The sequence below is a fragment of the Neomonachus schauinslandi genome, chromosome 5 (assembly GCF_002201575.2).
Source record: "Neomonachus schauinslandi chromosome 5, ASM220157v2, whole genome shotgun sequence".
Classification (NCBI taxonomy): Eukaryota; Metazoa; Chordata; class Mammalia; order Carnivora; family Phocidae; genus Neomonachus; species Neomonachus schauinslandi.
The window spans coordinates 119,458,722-119,478,101 of NC_058407.1; the positions used below are offsets into that span (position 1 = coordinate 119,458,722).

A 19,380-nucleotide genomic window follows, 5' to 3' on the forward strand; every position below is an offset into this window, starting at 1 on the left:
AGTTAAGCACTTTGGAAAGCTGCGTTCGCAGTTTTAGAATTTTGTGAAGGGAATTGTCATTCTACCAGTGGGTAGTTGATAAACATTTTGTGGTCTCCATTTGGGAAATTTGGCTCCTGAGACCCTGGTCAGGGCTGAGTTACAGAGGCAGACATCTGCCATGGGTTTGTCACACTGCTCGTTGCCCTTGGCTCTTGATGACAGCTCAAAGGTCACAAGCTGCAGTATCTAAAGTGCCAGTGAAATCATAATGGATGGCAAGATACTGTACTAGCAGGAATCTTGAAGATAATGTAGTTCAAATCCAACCAACTTATTTTTCAAATGAGGCCCATAAATTTTGAGTGTCCAAAGACACAATACTAGTTTAATAAATTTTTAGCACATGAAACTATTCCACAACAATGGTTTAAATCAGCTCTAAGCCAAAACCTAAAGCATGAGCAAAGACTGTTGACTTGTTGCAATTTCCAGAGGTCAGAAATATATGAGAATATACATAATTGCACTAATTTGCTGGAATCGTCCTTACACCTCATATTGTCTCTTTGAGAGTTGTTGATGGACTCATCAGTATATTAAGGGAAAAAAAAATAGTCAGATAATAGTGGGGACCAGTTCAGCAATAGTTTTGGGTTCTTACATTTTAAAACAACTTTTATTCATAAATTATTTAAATTACATATAAGATTATATATTATATCTTATATAGAAGATACATGATATAATTATGATTATATAATTATATATGATATAGATTATATATTATATGTAAGATTATATAAGAATAATTATAATGTAATTAATTATATAGTTATATAAAAATAATTTGTTTTAGGCATTAGGATGATGATGTGAATTTATTTTAAAAAATGAAATTTGAAAGTTCCTCTTCCTCTCGACTCACTCAGTAGTGGCAACATATCCAGGATATATTTAGATTCAAACTCTGTGTTGAAAGCCATATATTTGAGGGAACCTTTCATGGAAACAAGCATACTGAACTGGGGTAAATGCATGACTCTGAGACCCTGCTACCATGTTCTTACCTAATGACTGACAGGTCAGAGCGGCATATAGAGTTGTAGTGCTCCAACATACACCTCAGAAACTCAAACTTAGAAAGTAAATTGGATTTAAGTTTTTATACCTTTACACACACACACACACACCCATTAGAATAATCCCACATTTAAGGAAAGGCAGACATTCTTAATTTGATTTTTTTCTAAAATATTTTATGCACTGAATTTAATATCTTTATGAGCTGAAAAAGAAATGAAGGAATTAATTTTCCATATTCCAAGACAAGCACAAATTCCTTATGCTTCTCTCCTGTTCAGAATGGTGTGTGTGCGTGTGTGTGTGTATTCCTTTTCATTTGGAGGTAGGGATTCCATTATTTCAGAATTCTTTACAGCAAAAGGTACTCAGAACTCACTTGATCTAGGTCCTTCTTTACAAGGAAGTTGGTGGGTCTGTGCTGCCTTCTGTGGTGTCTGTCTTGGGCTGCCCAGGTTCCTCCACCCAGATCAAGGTGTTCTATCCCACAGCTGCCGGGAGGTTTTCAGACAGCTCACAGCTCCAGTCCCGGGAACTTCCCTCTAAGGTTACACACCCTCCCGGGAACAGCTCCCTGGTGCACTGGGCATACAATGGCCTGGCCCCTATGCCTCAGTTAGGGGCATCTCTGAAAGGGCCAGTGTGATTTCAGAGCCCCCGTGACATCGGCCGAGGCCCCTACTGCTCCTGCATTGCCCCCTACCGTCCCTCTGCCCAGTCGCCCTCCCTTTGCTCCACAGGCTTGTTGCTGGGAGAATTTCCAGTCAGCTTGCTGCACAGGAATCTCTGCCTCAGGGTCCACTTCCCTGGGAACCAGACCGAAGATACTCTCTAACCACCAAAATGTATCTTGTTTTACTGAATTTCTCTGAATCACTTCTTAAATTTTTCACTAAAGTATTTCTGATGCAAGAGGAACATGAACTTGCATCCCTAGGGGAGTCTAAATAGGATCTTAGCCAGAAGCAGTTCTCCATACGCTCAGCATTTCTCTTAAGTCTCTTGTTTTATCTAATGAAAATTCTGTATTCTACTCCAGAATATATCCGTGCTTTTTTTTTTTAATATAAAAAAAAACTTCCTCCAGGTATTCAAATGAAATGAGTACTCTGGGAAGACATGGCATATTTATCTTCTGAATTCAATGCGTTCTGCTGCACAATCCTTTTGAGAAGTTAAGAAAGTGTTCTTAAAATGTTAATAAACGTTATTTATTCTTGGGTCTCACCCGTGGAGTCAGCTAATCATTACAGGTGATATCTTTCTCATATAATTCTGTAAAAAATGAAATTAAGTATTAATTTTTCTTTTTTATAACCAGAAGATTCTCAGCACCATCTTAAATACATATTACTAAATGGAAAAAAAAAAAAAAAGTCAGTCTGAAAAGACTACATAGTGCCAGATTCTAACTATATGATATTCTGGAAAATGCCAAACTGTGGAGACAGTAAAATGCTCAGTGGTTGCCAGGGGTTGCAGGGGAAGAAGAGATAAAGGAGTGGAGCACAGGGGATTTTTAGAACAGGGAAATTCTTCTGTATGACAGTATAATGGTGGGTACATGTCATGCCAAAGACTACATGTTTGTGTCCCCCCAATTTCATATGCGGAAAATGTGATGATATCTGGAGGTGGGGCCTTCCCGAGGTGATTAGCTCATGAGGGTAGAGCCTTCATGAACATAACTCTTGCTCCTTCCACCTTGTGAGGACACAGCAAGAAAGCATCATCTAAGAGAAAGCAGCAGTAATATACCTCCGAATCTGTATTCTAGCCTGTAACTCATACTTGGTGTTTTTCTTCTGAAATTTCTATGTTCTAGTTTCTCCAAATCCCTTCTAAAATTCAACATTTAAAGTACACAATTCTGGGGCGCCTGGGTGGCTCAGTCGTTAGGTGTGTGCCTTCAGCTCAGGTCATGATCCCAGGGTCCTGGGATCGAGCCCCGCATCGAGCTCCCTGCTCCGCGGGAAGCCTGCTTCTCCCTCTCCCACTCCCCCTGCTTGTGTTCCCTCTCTCACTGTGTCTCTCTCTGTCACATAAATAAATAAAATCTTTAAAAAAAAATAAAGTACACAATTCTTTCAGGGTGCCTAGGTGGCTCAGTTGGTTACAGTCCAACGCTTGATTTCAGCTCCGGTCATGATCTCAGGGTTGTGGGATCGAGCCCCGTGTCGGGCTCCACACCCAGCGCTGAGTCTACTTGTCCCTCTCCCTCTGCTCCTCTCCCTGCATGCACTCTCTCTAATAAATAAAATCTTTTAAAAAAAATAAAGTACACAATACTTTGATAAATGTAGTGTGCATAGGCCAAGCACATTGACCCGTTACTTACCAGGCCCAGTGAGCTGCTTAGTCAGGTTGTTTAACACCAGTGGAACTAAAATGCAAGGTCAGTGAACACATAAGGGGAACAATGCCAGATCAGCCCCAACCCTAGCATGCTTTGTTGGAAATGCACGTTGTTCACTATATGAGGGGGTGCCTTTGTGGAAGAGCATAACGTGATCAGAGCAAAACTAAGACCAACTCCAGGAAAGTGAGCTGAAATAGCACATTCAGGGCAAACAGCGTCCTTTCCATATACCCCTAGGGGTACCATCAGAATAGAAAAAGTGAAAGAAATGAGAGAGAGAGGGGATTGCTCACATGGTGGAGACCGTGACAGAGGGAGAGACAAGCACTCCCAAGAAAATGGTGGACTCATTTTGACAATATGATTCACTGTTGAACTTCAAGGTCCTTCTTGTTTTTGAGTCACCCTTTCTCAGGCTGTATCTGATGGGAGGTATTACGTGGACCTGAGTCTGGGGCAGGAAGAAGCCAGAGGCCGGTGTGAAAGCTTAGTGCATGTGCGCACACACGCACACACGCACTAATATACTATCTCATATTAGCTGTGGGGGAAGGTGTCTCAAATGAATTACAAGTCTAATGTGTGCTGGGATCACTAGTGAAGTGTATCTCATGTTACACTTTGCAATTGATTTACTCTCTGTATATTAGAGCTGATTCCAGGCTGTACCAAGAGTAAAGCTACACTGACTCACTATATCCCACCAAGGATGCTTTCTCCAGGGGAGAAGAAGTGTGGATGTGCAGCTAGCAGCATCATAAAGTGTTCCTAAGTCACCGCTCTCTTGTCCGCATCGCATGAGGTGTGTGATAAAGCACATGAGCATTGGCTTTTGTGTGTTTCGGCAAAAACAGGTTAAGAAATGTTGCTTTAGAGTATAGGGGATTTGTGTGCAAGTTTGTTTTGAGAAGAGTGATTCTGAAACCAGCGGAAAATCCCACAATGGAAGCTATACTAGCGCCATCAAGAAAGAGTAGCTCCATCACTGTGACCACCTATTTGCCACATCTTTCCTCAATTTTTGCTCAGAGTTGTGATTTCACATTGAGTTTAGACAATCCAAGTCAGAGGTCGAGAAGTTTCAACCTTCGTTTGAAAATACAGTGACACCTTAATGTCCAAAAAGTTAATGGCATGAGGTGTGTGCTCAATAAGTATTTCTTAAACTGATGGATAATAAATCAATGGTTTAAATAGTTTTACTTTCCTTGATAATATGCAGTGAAATAACCAAAATGGATAAAATAAAGAATGCATTGACAAAATGACTATTTCTATTGATTTAATAAGCCACAAAACAGGGTAGATCAGAAAAACAGAAACTGAAACGTTCTCTAAAAAATAACCTTCCAATGTATTTTAATAAATCTATAACTTAGCAACTGAAGCTATCATACATTCATATGGACACTATGGGTTTTTACCAATTGCTTCAGAAGTTCTATGGGATTTTACATAAAGGACTTTGACAAACACCACTCTCTATATGAATAAATCTGCCCTTTGGTTTTGTAATAAATCTCAGGATAGGGAAAAGAAAAAACAAAAACAAAACACCTGGGATAAAGGGGAGCTGACATTGTTAACTAACATTCATATTCCCAGTAACTAAGACACTCTTCTGAAAACCACATTGTGCTTCATTCTGTGCTCTGCACACAGTCATAATTCCTGATATTTGAGGTATTTCTTTGTCCTCTTACAGGTTGTTGAGTTTCCTTGGTCATTCAGTTTGGGAAGCAGTTGAAATATCTTTCTTATACCAATAAAAATTACTTTATACTGATAATTTACAGTGAAACAGTGAAACGTTCTTATGATTTTCATATAAATTCAATAAAAGCCTAAAGTCCCAAGGATAATCCAATGGATTTTTATCTTTATGAATAATATGCTTAATGAAGGCAAAATTGATTGCCTGTTTTAAAAGGAAAAAAGTATGCACAAGGAAGTTCAGTTTTAAAGAGGAGGAAGTAAGCTCTTGCCAAATATTGCCATACTCAATGACATAAATGGTAAAATGCTTGCTATAAAATACATCAGTTATAAATTGGTAATTGTTTGTCTCTGGCACAGATCTCATTAACAATACTCAGAAAGATCACAAAAAAATTATAAGACTATAGGAGGGGGAAAATATTATATATACACACATATGTATATATTTAATTTTAATTCTTCAGAACTCTTGGTTTGAGGGTATTTTGAGTTATAATTTTACGTTCATATTTCCTGAAGGACCCTTCATAAAGTATAAAAATGTTCCTTTCTTTTTTCATTAATAATGGTTATCTCTAATTTGGAGTCCTGAGAGAATCATTTTGATCTTATTTAATTTCCATATCTAATAGCTTAAATATTCCTGGAAAGATGGGATGTGACCTCTGTTTGGACTAAAGAGAAACAAAAGACTGTGGCGTATACAGAGACGTCTGAGGAGTAGGCAGAGTATGTGAGAAGTCAGGAGGGCTTATTTGGCTTGTCAGAAGGGCTACACGAACAAGAAAAATCAAAAGTCTGACAGAAGAGACAAAAGTAAGGGAAATCTAAAAGCTTCCAGAAGTTGGATCCAGTGTGGAAGCTGATAAGAGCCTGAGAACAGATGCCAAACAGAAAGTGGTCATTATTTTCAAAGTGAAGAGTTGCAGCCACTCAAGGCTAAGCTAAAATAAATATAGAAGAAAGCTGGAAGAATTTCAAAATGTATATAGACATACATATAATGTCCTTATATGTGTATGTGTACATTTGTACAAATATTGTGTGTACACATGTATGCACACATGCACACGTGCACATCGGAGGGTGGTTTGAAACCACAGAGCTCTTCACGAGTGATAGAAACGGTGGAGGAGAAGGGCTGGGTGGGGGATGGTGGGCAACATAAGGAAAGAGCACACGAGGCTGTGGAGGGGTGAATGCCCTACTGCCCAAGTTCCCGCTCTCCCCCAGCTCATATGGAGGTCGCACACTTGAAAGAAAATCAAGAATATATTTAGGGAAAATCAAGAGCTGAGGAAACAGGACCTATGACAAAGGCCCCCAAAGAGTTATCACTTTTACTCCACATCAACGTTTGCCAGGATTATGGCCAATTCCTTCCTAACGAAAAAATAGTGATAGTAATGTAAATAACTGAAATTGCATAAATGAAGAATTTACTGCCATCATCTAACCCCAAATAACCTAAAACGTGTGTGAATGTGGGAACACATATACAAATATAAAATGTTGCTGGTCATTTCTTTCTTGTCATGAGGCCTGGAACGCAGAGAGAGCCTAGTGGATTAACAGATTCATTCCTATTTTATCATTTCCAGATGGTGCGGCCGTTCCTGGTCAGACATATCTATGCTGGTGTGGCCTCTGTTATGCACAGTGTTATGTACTTGACCTAATCTAATGCTATTGTTCACTTGGTAGCTCTGGCCCACATTAACTGCAACTTTATTGAATAGTTAAAAAAAAGAATTCCCCAAATGCTGAATTCTTGACTTCTAATTTTAGGGCCCTTATTATTAAATACATTCCTTTTTAAATTCATGCTTCATATTGCTTCCAGTTTACATTCCCCAAAGGAAGACTCCTGCTCAAAAATGGTTCTCCAGTGCCTTACAGGATTAACGCCACTGTCCTTACGGGAAGTACCACTGTCCTGATGCCAGCCTCATCCATGTTCTCCCTCTCAAACCTACAACTGCGGAGGAAATAATGAACATTGCAGATATGATGGTATTATACTCTTTGCTGGCTGGGAAGGGACCGGGGAAAGAAAATGTTGTTGTCAATCCTGTAAGTAGGAAAGCTTTACTTACAGAAATTTTGAGTATTTTGGCACTGATCAATTATTAGATTTTTGTCTCAGCGAAGTAGGCTTGAGATGGAGAGTGGGCAGCTATGTCTCCATCACACACCAGAAATATATGAAGGAAATCTAGAGAGTTTCAAGCAAGCTGTCAGTGAGGGAATGTTGTTCAATTCCATACACACTTTAGAAACACCTGTTGTACATGTCTCAGGAAGGCCAAAGGAGAGAGAGATGATTTACTGAGGCAGGTGGTAGAGAAGACCACTCAGGAGTCAAATATAATTCTACAGTGGTCTTTCAGAGATCTCTCAGCTCTAGTGTCTTGACTACTTCTATGACCCAACCAGAGAAAATGGCTGATACCATGATTTCCAGTTAATAGGGTACTGGCGCTAGAGACAGAGATAATTCGAGCTATGTTTAATTTAATCAATATTAATTTTGAGAAATATTAATCAGTAGCTTTACCTCTAAGTTCAGAGTGTTGTATATGATTGAATTATTATTATTTAAAAAGCCATATAATTGTTAAGATTAATTTTTGCCTTTCTGATGAAATGATTAAAAGTGATTACTTTGAAGTATATTGGGTTATCTTGCCCCATATGGAATTCTACGGAAGGCATGACTAACATTATGTTAATTATATTACAATCAGAAAGACCAGAAGGAGCAAACAGCAAGGTCAGAATATTCTAGAACTTGGACTGACCTTCTAATTGATAAATCATTTGCTCCATCTGGCAGAAACAACCCAGCCTATCATCTCTCTCTTTTTTTTTAAAGATTTTATTTATTTATTTGAGAGAGAGAGACACACAGTGAGAGAGGGAACACAAGCATAGGGAGTGGGAGAGGGGGAAGCAGACTTCCCTTGGAGCAGGGAGCCCGCTGCGGGGCTTGATCCCAGGACCCTGGGACCATGACCTGAGCCGAAGGCAGACGCTTAACGACTGAGCCACCCAGGCACCCCAGACTATCATTTCTTTAGACCTGTTTTTACCAAAACCTGGTTATTTCTCTAACCTCATGTTTTCTATTTTGAGCAAGTTTATATTAGCAAAAATAACTCCTCCATATAAACCCATTTATTCTTTGTTAAGCCAAGAAAGTTGTGTTTTATTTGTTGTTGTTTTCTGTTTTTGCCACTTCCAACTATTTCCAGAAAGAGTAACCAGTCCTTTCTGGGTAAAATGTTGTCACATGCCAATAAGATGTTATCAGAAAAAAAAAAAAACTGTTATTGGAATTGTTGAAGTCATTTGATTTTTAATTAAAAAAAAAAATCTAGTTTTTTTTTTTTTTTTTTAGTGAAGCAGTGTCACTTTTTTATCCTATTTCTTAGGCAACAAACAAACTTGTTTTCCTAAAGTCTGGATGTTTTCCAGGTAACAACATATGTGTTCCAGGGAATTAGGAAAACCATAATGAAAGTATAGACTCTAATAGCCCAAGAGAACAAAACAGAGCCAGATTGACCTTGGCAATGAAAAGCTCCCAGAATCTCTCAGACACACTTGGCCTGGTAAAACGGTTGGCCCTATTTCTGAGTGAAAAGAAAGGATTTGGCAAAGGTTATGATAATTTCCAAACATGACTAGGAATTTAGGAGTTGATTACTGCTTTCATATGGTAGAGAAATGGCTATATCACTACACCAGGTTTTGTTTTACATAGACATCACAGTACTTATACATTCAAGTATATATTATGTATTTATGTGCCATACATACAGAAATATATATGTTTATATGATAATATCAGTGTTCACATAAAAGCATTCACCTTTAAGACAGAGTTAGAACAGTAACCTGTGGTTTCTCTTCAGGTTCAGAGTGAGGCACTTGTCAAATTCAGCTAGGCTAACAGAGTTCATATCAGGACTGAGTTTTCTATGGTTTTCATTTGGACTTTTTCCCCCTAATTTAACAAAATTCCTTCCAGTCTGATGATCAGCAAGAAATCAAATAAGAACCGTCTCATAGTATAATATGCAAGTGGCTCCAAATGCAGACAAGGGGAAATCCAGGTCTTGTTCACATAAGCCTGCCTGGTATTAGCGTTTAATGCCATTTTCTGGTTCTTGTGTTTTGTTTTTCCTTTAAATGTAACATCCCTTCCCAGGGTAGAAAGGAATTATCCCATCCTTTGATAAACTGTGAGGACTTCATGACCCACAATAATAGATTTAAAATCTAACAATATTCTAGAAGCCAATAAGTGAGCTGGGATGGACTGATTACCATTTTCTTTTGGCTTTTTTCTAATTATCACTATTAATTTTAAAATTAGGCTCATGAATCACTACCTGAAACAAAATTATAAAAATGAACATACATTAAGATCATGTTTTAAATAATTCATCTATAATTACCGTATCACTTCTGATATAAAATGAGTATCTATTCTGTATCATATGCCGACTTGAAATTTATTTTATATTTTTCTCAATCAACCTAAAAGTTAAAGACCACTCATTCTCACTAATATTAAAACACACACACACACATACACACACACAAAACAAGATGACAATGGTGATTTTTTAACATGGACCAAAAAAATGACAGAAAATAAGCCATGCATATCACAAAACACCATGTAAGCTATATTATAGGAGAGCTGTAAACTTCAGGCTAGGAAAATCTGCAGTAGGATTTGGCTTAAATTAATTTGGTTAAATTAATGAAAAAGGCAGTTTTGCTCTGCCCATCAAAGTGGAAAAGCATTTACACAAGAGAAGGTAAAGGGCTGGGCGTTTCCAGCCAGAGAAGTGGTGGGACCAAAGTCATGGAGGTAGAAGGCTATGGGGCATGGCTGGACAGAGGCAGGGGGTCTCATTCTCAGGGATTATTTCATAGACAGAGACAGATAAGACAAGATTTGTACTAAAGGATACGAAGCTTATTTAGTAGGTAATTGAGAGCCTCTAAGCATTTTTCTTCTTTATAACTTGTATGAATTTGTGTATTTTGATCAGTTTCCCTTTTATTTCCCCTCTCTCCATTAGAGTACAGACAGATAATTTATTATTCCTAGTTAACTTTATAATTTGGTCCATATGCTGCAGAGTATTCAAGCTTGATTATGAGCAACAAGAGAACTAGCCATCATGCAGGCCTGGATGATGTGGAGATGAGATATGAGAGCATAACCTAGGGGACCCTGAAGCATGGGCTTGGTCAAGGGTATGCTTCCAACTAGCAATTTTAATTCTGACGTAGTGACACAGGGACTGTTAGAGATCATTCAGAGTGATGACAGGGGAGTAGATAGACCAGTTTCCAAAGCAAGTATTCAAAGACTGGAATTAGCCAGTTTTACCCTCTGATATACTTCATCTCACTTGCTTCCCACTCATTTTTCTGAGTTAGATTCTCAGCATTCCATTTAATTTTTGGAACTATCCAAAATCCTTTCAACAAACTTAGTTTTGACTTAAGTTAGCTCAAGTCAGATGCTGTTGCTTGAAAAGAAATTTTGTTATTGTGTTGAATAAGAAAGATGCCAGATCTACTTTTCTGGAACTTACTCTATCATAGGTCCTAGAAGATGAATTTGGTAGTTCTTTACATGTCAGTAAATTAGATAAATCAGTTATGAAGCCATTACAGAGATATGGATGAGTAATAAGGATGCCTTGAACTAGAGTTTGAGCAGTAAAATGGAAGCAAGGGGGGAAAAAGAAGGCAAAACCTATAGAATGTGTTGCCTGAGGTGTGTTTAGACTAAGGTAATGGGCGGGGGGGGGGGGGGTTAAAAAAAACAAAACAAAAACAAAAAAACTTCTAAACTTCTATTCATAACTGCCCTTCCAATCCAAATCCAGGACAGCACACAGTAGATTCTCAACTAACACTGGATGAATGAAGGGCAGGCCTGCTCAAGTTCACCAATACACCGAAGAGTGATGAGCCTTCTCTAACTGCAGTGACACCTCTGTTCTCACCTGTCTGCCCTTACACTTGTACCCCCTTACCTGTCCCCGCCTCCTTCTCTCTGGACTCACTCCCTTTCTCTGTCATTCTCTATGCATTCCTTTCGCTTTCCTGATCCTCTTGTACAAATCTAGCCCTGCCTGATCATAAAATGGCAGATTTGGAAGGGACTTAGGAGATCGTCTACTTCATTTCCCTGATGACAAAACATGGTCTAAGGAGTTAAAATGATTTTCTCAGAATTATACAGTGATTTAGTGAGACAGTCATGATGTAGACTTGTGTCTCCACAATTTTAGTCCAGCTGTCACCTCTCCACCACTCAGTACATATTTACTCCAAATGTCACATAACACTTTACGTCACCTCTCCCCAGATCTTCAAGTGAATCCAGTGGAGTTGCAACCAGGTTATTTGGTGGTATTGCATGCTCCCTGGCATGTCACTATGGGGGTCCTGATACTCCCATTGGAGAAACATTGGTTTAATTGATGATTTTCTAAAAATGTCTGCCTGAATCAACCATGAAGCATTGCTGTACAAACTACACCTAGAGATTCTGGATTTTGGATGGGAGTTTGGTTGGAGGCACTTTTACAGAAACTTACAGAAAGAAGACATGGTTTAATGCCAGAGGTCTTATTGTTTGTTTTTTAACTGTCCTCAAAAGTAGAATCTGTTCCATAACACAGTGGGCAAGAACCTTCTTATACTTAAGCAAATGTTAGCAACTCTGCTCACATAATCAGTTACAATTGTTATTATGATTATTTAGAATAATAGTAACTTTTCAGCCCAAATTTCCTAGTCCTTGTGTTAAGCTCTGGAGATGAAATAGACAAGCTCCTCTTGCTCTTGAGGAGCTCAAAATTAGTGGGAAGTGATGTATAAATGCGTGTAAGTGTATGTATGTGTATATATGTATGTATACACATATGTATGTATGTTTGCTTGCATGTGTGTGAGAAGAGCTAAGAATAAGTAGGGGAAGGAAAGAAACAGAAGATATAGGACAGAGAAGACTTTGATGGAACCGTGACTGGAAGGAACTAAGAAAGGAAATGACCAAGAACATTTGCTCTTGGAAAGACTGAGGGTTTTCCCTGAGACAAATAGTGACAAAAAAGGTGTTTGGTTGTGGATACAGGCACATTTAGAGGTGGAAAAAAAAAAGGTTAAGGGAGTTTGTTACAAAAGGGGGTTATTTTCTATTCAAAGGATATAAGAACATTGGCAGAGTGAGGAAATTTCAAGGGAATAGCTGGGAGATTTGAGGACTGTTTTAGAAAAGCAGTGCCAGGGAATGGGAAATAGATGTGTGTAGGACCCTTGACCACCAGCTAAGGTGATAAACCAAAACTTTTAGTGGTCCCAATGAGCATGACCAGCAGCAGCCTGGAAAATACAAATGGTTATAGTAACCCAATTTCAAAGACTGATAAGGCCATTATGACTGAACATGACCTGGATATTGTATTTATTCTAGAGTCTGATAAATAAATGTGCTAATACATACAATGCCTGGCACATAATTAGAACCCAAATTTATCTTTAAAAAATTGGACATAGGGGCACTTAGGTGGCTCAGATGGTTAAGCGTCTGCCTTCAGCTCAGGTCATGATCCCAGGGCCCTAGGATCCAGCCCTGCGTCAGGCTCCCTGCTCAGCGAGGAGTCTGCTTCTCCCTCTCCCTCTGAACCCCTTCCCCTGTTAGTGCTCTCTCTCTCTCAAATGAATAAATAAAAAATCTTTTAAACAATTAATAAAAAATAAAAAAATTGGACATAAAATAATTCAAAGTACTGATTGAGAATGGAATTGAGATGTTAGATCATTAGATCTGGGATTATTAGGAAAAAAGTATAAAGAAGCTATTTTATAGAAGAAAGCAGGAAGCACTGAGAATATAGAATTGTATTTTTTTTCTTGTTAATTATGTTTGAAAACAGGTTTAGGAGGAATAATCAGGAAGTAGAGGATATAATGATCAGATGAAACTTTCAACCCTAAAATTTCAGACAGGATGATAAGATCCAGGATGTAAGTGTGGGAGTTGGTTATGGAGGAAGAATATTTATGAAGGTAACTAGAATTGAAAAGGTTAACCTTTTATATAGGCTGAGTGACCTGGAAGTTGAAATTGCCCAGGACTTAGGATCCAGAAAAAAAAACCATTGGAAGGATAAGAACCCAGATGTGTGGCCTTAAAAAGAAGAAAATTAAAAAAAAAAATTTGTAATTTCTATTTTTTTTAAGTAATCTCTACACTTAATGTGGGGTTGAATTTACAGCACTGAGATCAAGAGTCACATACTCTACAGACTGAGCCAGCCAGGTGCCCCCAAAAGAAGAAACTTTTAAATAACTCTATAAAAATAAAATTCTGAATGAGGCATAGAGTAGCCAGAAAGACAATGACCCTATTATTTAACATTGAAAATCTGAAGACTTTATAAAGAACAAACGGCCACTTAAGCAGAAGCATCGTAAATAGGAGAAATTCAGATTTCAGTTAAGGGAATGATTTCTTACAAAAACCGTTATTGACAAGACTCTTGTTTTGACTATGAATTCTAGATTGTACAGTAGAAACAGTGAGGAGAAGGGAAATGGTCCAGGAAATGGGGGAAAGCTAATTTGGATGGAAAAGATACTTTGGAAGCTGATAGGTGACCAGAAGAATCCTTATGTAGTTCTTGTGAACCTTTAGAAATAAAGAAAGTAGATAATAATGCTCTTCTAATGAAACTAACTTTCCCCTATGTCTCTTTAGGACTGTAATCAAAGTAATTTGATTGCCTAGAGGGCATGAAAACTTGATGGCTAAACTCATGGGCAGAAAAACTTTACCTCCTACAACATTACCTCCTACAACATATACTGATCTTCTTTCAATGTATGAATAGTACTGGACCCGGAAACAAATGTTATTCAGCAGGAATTCCCAGTTCTTCTATATTTGGATAGTAAAACAATCCTTATACACCCCATCTACTAAAGAAATCGCTTACCTCCAGAGACACATTCTGGGGTGAAAGTGATGTCATCAAGGGCAATAAAGATTTCCTCATTTCCAGCCAAATCAGCTTCAAATGCCACTTTAAATGCACTGTAACTGGAGAGAGGGACATGCCCATACATCCAACCAGTTCTTTTGCTTCCAATCACTGACCACACGAGGATGTTTAGTCCAGATTCCTCAATGGTATATACCTAATAATGGGGGCAAAAAAAAGAAAAAGCAACTCTTTATGGTTTGGATGTTAGAGATATATGGACGTCCTGGTTGTTAACAGAAGAATGGAGTCTGGCAATGGGACAGCACGACACCTTGACTATAATACTTTCTATCTCACAAACTGGGGTTACAGAGCGAGTTATATTTTCTTTAAGTAGTCAGACCTTTGTTTGGTTTTGTCATGTCAATTTCTGTGTATCACAGTGGGCATGGCCAAAACCTGTAACTATCTTAAGAATCTAAAAGAGCTGGAAGGAGCTATAAAACTAGAATTTCTCATTGCTAAAGGACTTTGTCCATGTTTCCCCAAGGTTGTTTTAAAAGAAGAGAACACTTATCTTAAGTGAACATGATCATATACAAGTCATTTCAGAAGCCAAAGTAATGTGCATAACATATTTAGTATTTTGACAAACAGAGAATCTTCCTGAATTAACTAACTAACATCGATACCCAGGACTTTTTAAATGCAAGGACTAACAGACTGATCACATAAAAAGTGAAATAGCAATAAAGTTAGCTTTGAAACCAACCACCAGGCCAAGTTCCAATAATCTTTTTGAACAGTAAAAAACAATTCAAAACAAAAAATGCCATTTCCTAGTGCTCTTCAAAAACAACAACAAAAACAGGCAAGGCAGTAAACATATTTTTCTATACTACCTTTCTGTACCTAACTTTCAGTTATCATTTCCCTAGAAATGATAATTATATTATATATATGTATATATACATATATATATATAAAAATGCATGTTAGCAATCACTTACACAACTCTTTCTTTTACATGGGAAAAAATATGACTCAGAAAAAAGAAAACACATAATAATAATTTTCTTCTATTGCAACAGTGTTTTTGTCCAATAATATTGCTCCCTACTAAAAAAATCCTACTTTCTCACTTTTTTTCTTAGTATCAAAATTTATCTAAAGATAATTTATCCTACAAAAGTTTATTTAAATTTTATACTATCAGGAGAAAATAACACCACTCATTCTGTTGCATGTAATGATACGATATTGTATGGCATTCCAGAAATACTCCCAAGAGCCACCAAATTATCTAGAGCCAGAAATTAGCATGCTGCTAATGTTACTATTACAAAAAGTCTAAGTCAGAAATCCAGCTATTAATGGAAGTTAAAAAAAATTAAAAAACCATCGAGATGATCATACAGAAAGAAAAATAGAAAAACTTGCCCCAAATTTGGAAACCTGAAAAGTGAGATTTAACATCAACAGTATGGAAAAGCACACATTTCCTAAGCAAAAAACAGTTTTTATATTGATTCCTCAATAAATGAAATAAACTAAAAGTCAGTATGAAGGGAATCTGGGTCAACCGAGTGTTTCCAGTCTCACACATAAGCAAACACTCATCCCAAAGCTCTAAGATCTGGTCGGTACCTATTTCTCAAATAAACACAAATTTCCTCCATTTTAAAAAAATTAAAAAGGTAAGAAGGTTCCAATTCAATATGATAACAGGACAACTTTATAAAGTCAACCTAAGTTGAATTATCTTTTTTTTTTCTTCATAAATCCTGAGTTACAACATAAAGATTTAAAAGGGGATGGCTTTATTTTATTTTATAACTCTTTTTCTGGAAAAAACAATTCAGAAAACCAAATTACATGAAAACACAACCCAACTTGCTTTGCTTTTTTTCAAAACCCTAGTATAAATGTATTTTATTAATATATTTTTATTGTTTTTCATTTCATTTTTCTTTCAGTCATCTTAATCTTCAATTAATCGTACATGCTCTTGCCAAATTCCATTTCCCTCATTCTTTTACTCTGCTTCTCCTAAATCCACCGTGACATCCCCTGCCTGTTCTCCCACCCCCGTGCCCCATCATGAGCATTAACTCTCTAATAGACTTCAACCAATGGTACCCAATATTTTACCCTACTATAGTCCTTATTCATTCTGATAAACTTCACTATTTCACTGCTTAATTCCAATGAAACTTTCCGACAATCTCATGGATTGTTTCAGTTGTAACATGTATTTATAATACTCCCAATGCATTAAACTGAATAATTGCATGCTATGTCCAGTGTTTCTGTAGCCATAATGGCCAATGGTAAAAATAGGAGGATCATTTAAGGGCTCCGTATAATGCTGGGGGTTTTTTTTATGGCAAATGAGAAACCTAAAAAAGGCTAATATTATTTATTTTTGTCTTTCAATGAAAACAATATTCATTGTCTTCAGAGAAATTTTTGTGATAACTGTCAGCAAAATATTTTTCTTTTTTATTATTATTTTCCAAAAATCTATTACTTTGAAAAAGTAAAATGGCTAATAACCTTGAAAAATAATTTTAGTTTAATTTGTTCCTAATTTTATATTTTATTACACACATTTTACTGAAAACTAATTTATGTTACAATAATAACTTCTTATTTGAAATAGCTTCTAAAATCAGCTGCTGGACAAATAATTTGGTTACTTCTGATCTTCTAAATTTTGGTCAGACATATAGCCATTAATATAATAATAGTCAATATTATATATTATAAAACAATCATTTTATCATAAAACAATATGGATTCAAAGAATACATAAATAAAAATATTATATTTAGATATTAAATCAATATTATATTATATTCAAGGATGATACTATAATTGTAACTGCTTATGATATAGGGTAGGGAAAACTTGAAGAAAACTTCATAGATAGAATAAAATGATATGTCATTTAAATACAAATATTATAATAACATTCAATTAAATATATGTTAAGTTTCTTTGAGGAGGAAACTCCTCAACATTTATTTGGAGTGAGCATACCTTTGAAAGAAAACATTCAACAAAAGATATGATGAGATAATAGAAAATATGAGTTAATGATTAAATTACAGAATAGTATGGAAACCAGACAGCAGCTATCTCAACAATACCCAAGTATGCAGGTTTTCCTGGTGAAGAACTAAAAGAACCCGATTAGTACATTTTCCTGAAATGCCTCTCCTGCAGTGAGTCACAATCTCCAAGTGCCTGCAACATGGAAGGTAGGCTGGCACTGACTTAGAGTCTCCTAATGGACACTTCCAGATATCAGAAACACTTTATCCATTTCACTATTATTTAGCTTATTGAAATTTGTGCATGCAATGCAGTGCCAAGACAAAACCTTGGCTTTACTTGGTCCCAGTTACTCTCAGCTATTCTGCTAGATGTCTGTTCTTTAATCACCACTGATAGGGTAAAGCAATGAACCGAGCTACGCTTAATCCTTGTCAGTGTACAGTTTCTCATGGCTTCATTTGAAAACACTCAAATTTATATAATAGAAGAAAGAAAAAAATCAAAAGTAATGAAAAGGGCAATTTCTTTCAAAAAGAAGAGTTTATAGGCATTAAACTTATTTAATAAAAGAGAAATAACATTATCCATATATTTGAAAATTTAGCACACTCACATATGTTACATGAACCCTACCTTATGTAGGGTAGGACTACTGACTGCCCTCTACAAATCTGGAATTAGAGTTGTAGAGAGAAATTAAACAATCCATTACTTATACACAGCACAGGCTTCCAGTCCTCGATATGGCATATAAAAGAGATTAGAAATCGTCCTACTGGTCCTAACAACAAGAAAAAAGCTGAGTTGAAAATCAATAACTCTTCTTAGATCCATCAGACAATTGATGTCACAGAACCATCAGGACCACTGCCTCCAAAATTGAGGAGAATAATAGGTGGACAAAAGAATCACAGCTTACTGGGGCAGAAGCCCAAGGACAGAAATTCCTGTAGGAACCAGTAGCAGGGTAGAAAAACCTGGAATGAAACTGATGAAAGGCTGAAGGCCCACTGTAGACAAGTTTCAATGTTAAACATCCTTGAGGGGACTCTACACTTTTGTGAGTTTGACCTCTCAGAGCCCCACCAGTTTCTCGTGTTGAAAATTAGAGAAAAATTCCCTCAAAATTTTGGCAAATAAAGGGAAAAGTAGCCATTTTGAAATATACCCAAAGCATTCTGTTCTTCTTAGCAAGACCTGCCCTCAAAACAAACTATTTAAAGAGACTGTAACTGACTGGGGTTTAACAAAACTAGAGAAAGGAAAATACCTAACTCCAGCTCCTAGTAGCATTCAAGGTGGGGAAAGGGAAAGAAGCAATTCCAGCAACTTCTAGCCTTCCTGTCTTACCTCAGGAGTGGAAAGATAAACAAACAAGAAAACAAACAGACAAAAAACCCCAAAAAACCTGAGAGGTAATTATGAAGGATACAACCCAGTGGCAGTAAAAGACTCACTGAGACCTAATCATAGGCCCCACAACTTACCAGCACATGAGTAGGGCTTCTGTGTACGAACAGGGGAATACTAGGAAATAATAGCACATTGCAGGCCTTATTTAGAAATAAATCTCTCTGGAAACCCAAAGGTAACCGTGAAGACAAAAATAAGGACAACAGGGAAATTATAACTGATATCTACAGTTACAGCAAAGAGTAAACATATCCTAACCTTTAGCCAGATACATATAAAACCTCACACTAAAGGCCTAATTCCTTTCACCCAGTACATCACGTCAGTCTGTCAAAAAAGACAAAAAACACAATTTGAAGAGACACAGCAAGCATCAGAACCTGGTTTAGATATGGTAGAAATGCTGGAATTATCAAGAAGGGAATTAATATAGGTATAATTAATAAGGTAAGGGCTCTAATGGAAAAAGTAGACAGTATGCAAGGAAAGATGCACAGTATAAACAGAGAGATGGAAACTAAGAAATAATCAAAAGGAAATGCTAGAAATAAATAAAAACACTCTAACAGAAATGAAACACACCTTTGATGGGCTCATCAACAGACTGGACACAGGAGAGGAAAGAATGAGTGAGCTTGAAGATATGTCAATAGAAACTACTAAATCTTAAATGCAAAGGAAAAAAAAAGACTGGAAAAAATGGAACAGAATGTCCAAGAACTGAGGAATGGTTCCTACAGG

The 19,380-nt window shown here is 37.0% G+C and overlaps 1 protein-coding gene across 1 annotated transcript in view; it reads right to left on the minus strand.

The window, feature by feature from the left end:
• MALRD1 (MAM and LDL receptor class A domain containing 1) overlaps window positions 1-19,380 on the minus strand; it is a 794,826-nt gene that overhangs the window by 150,567 nt on the left and 624,879 nt on the right. The window contains exon 34 of the mRNA XM_044915239.1: window positions 14,179-14,380. Coding sequence (XP_044771174.1) covers window positions 14,179-14,380 — 202 coding nt within the window. The remainder of the gene's footprint in view (window positions 1-14,178; window positions 14,381-19,380) is intronic.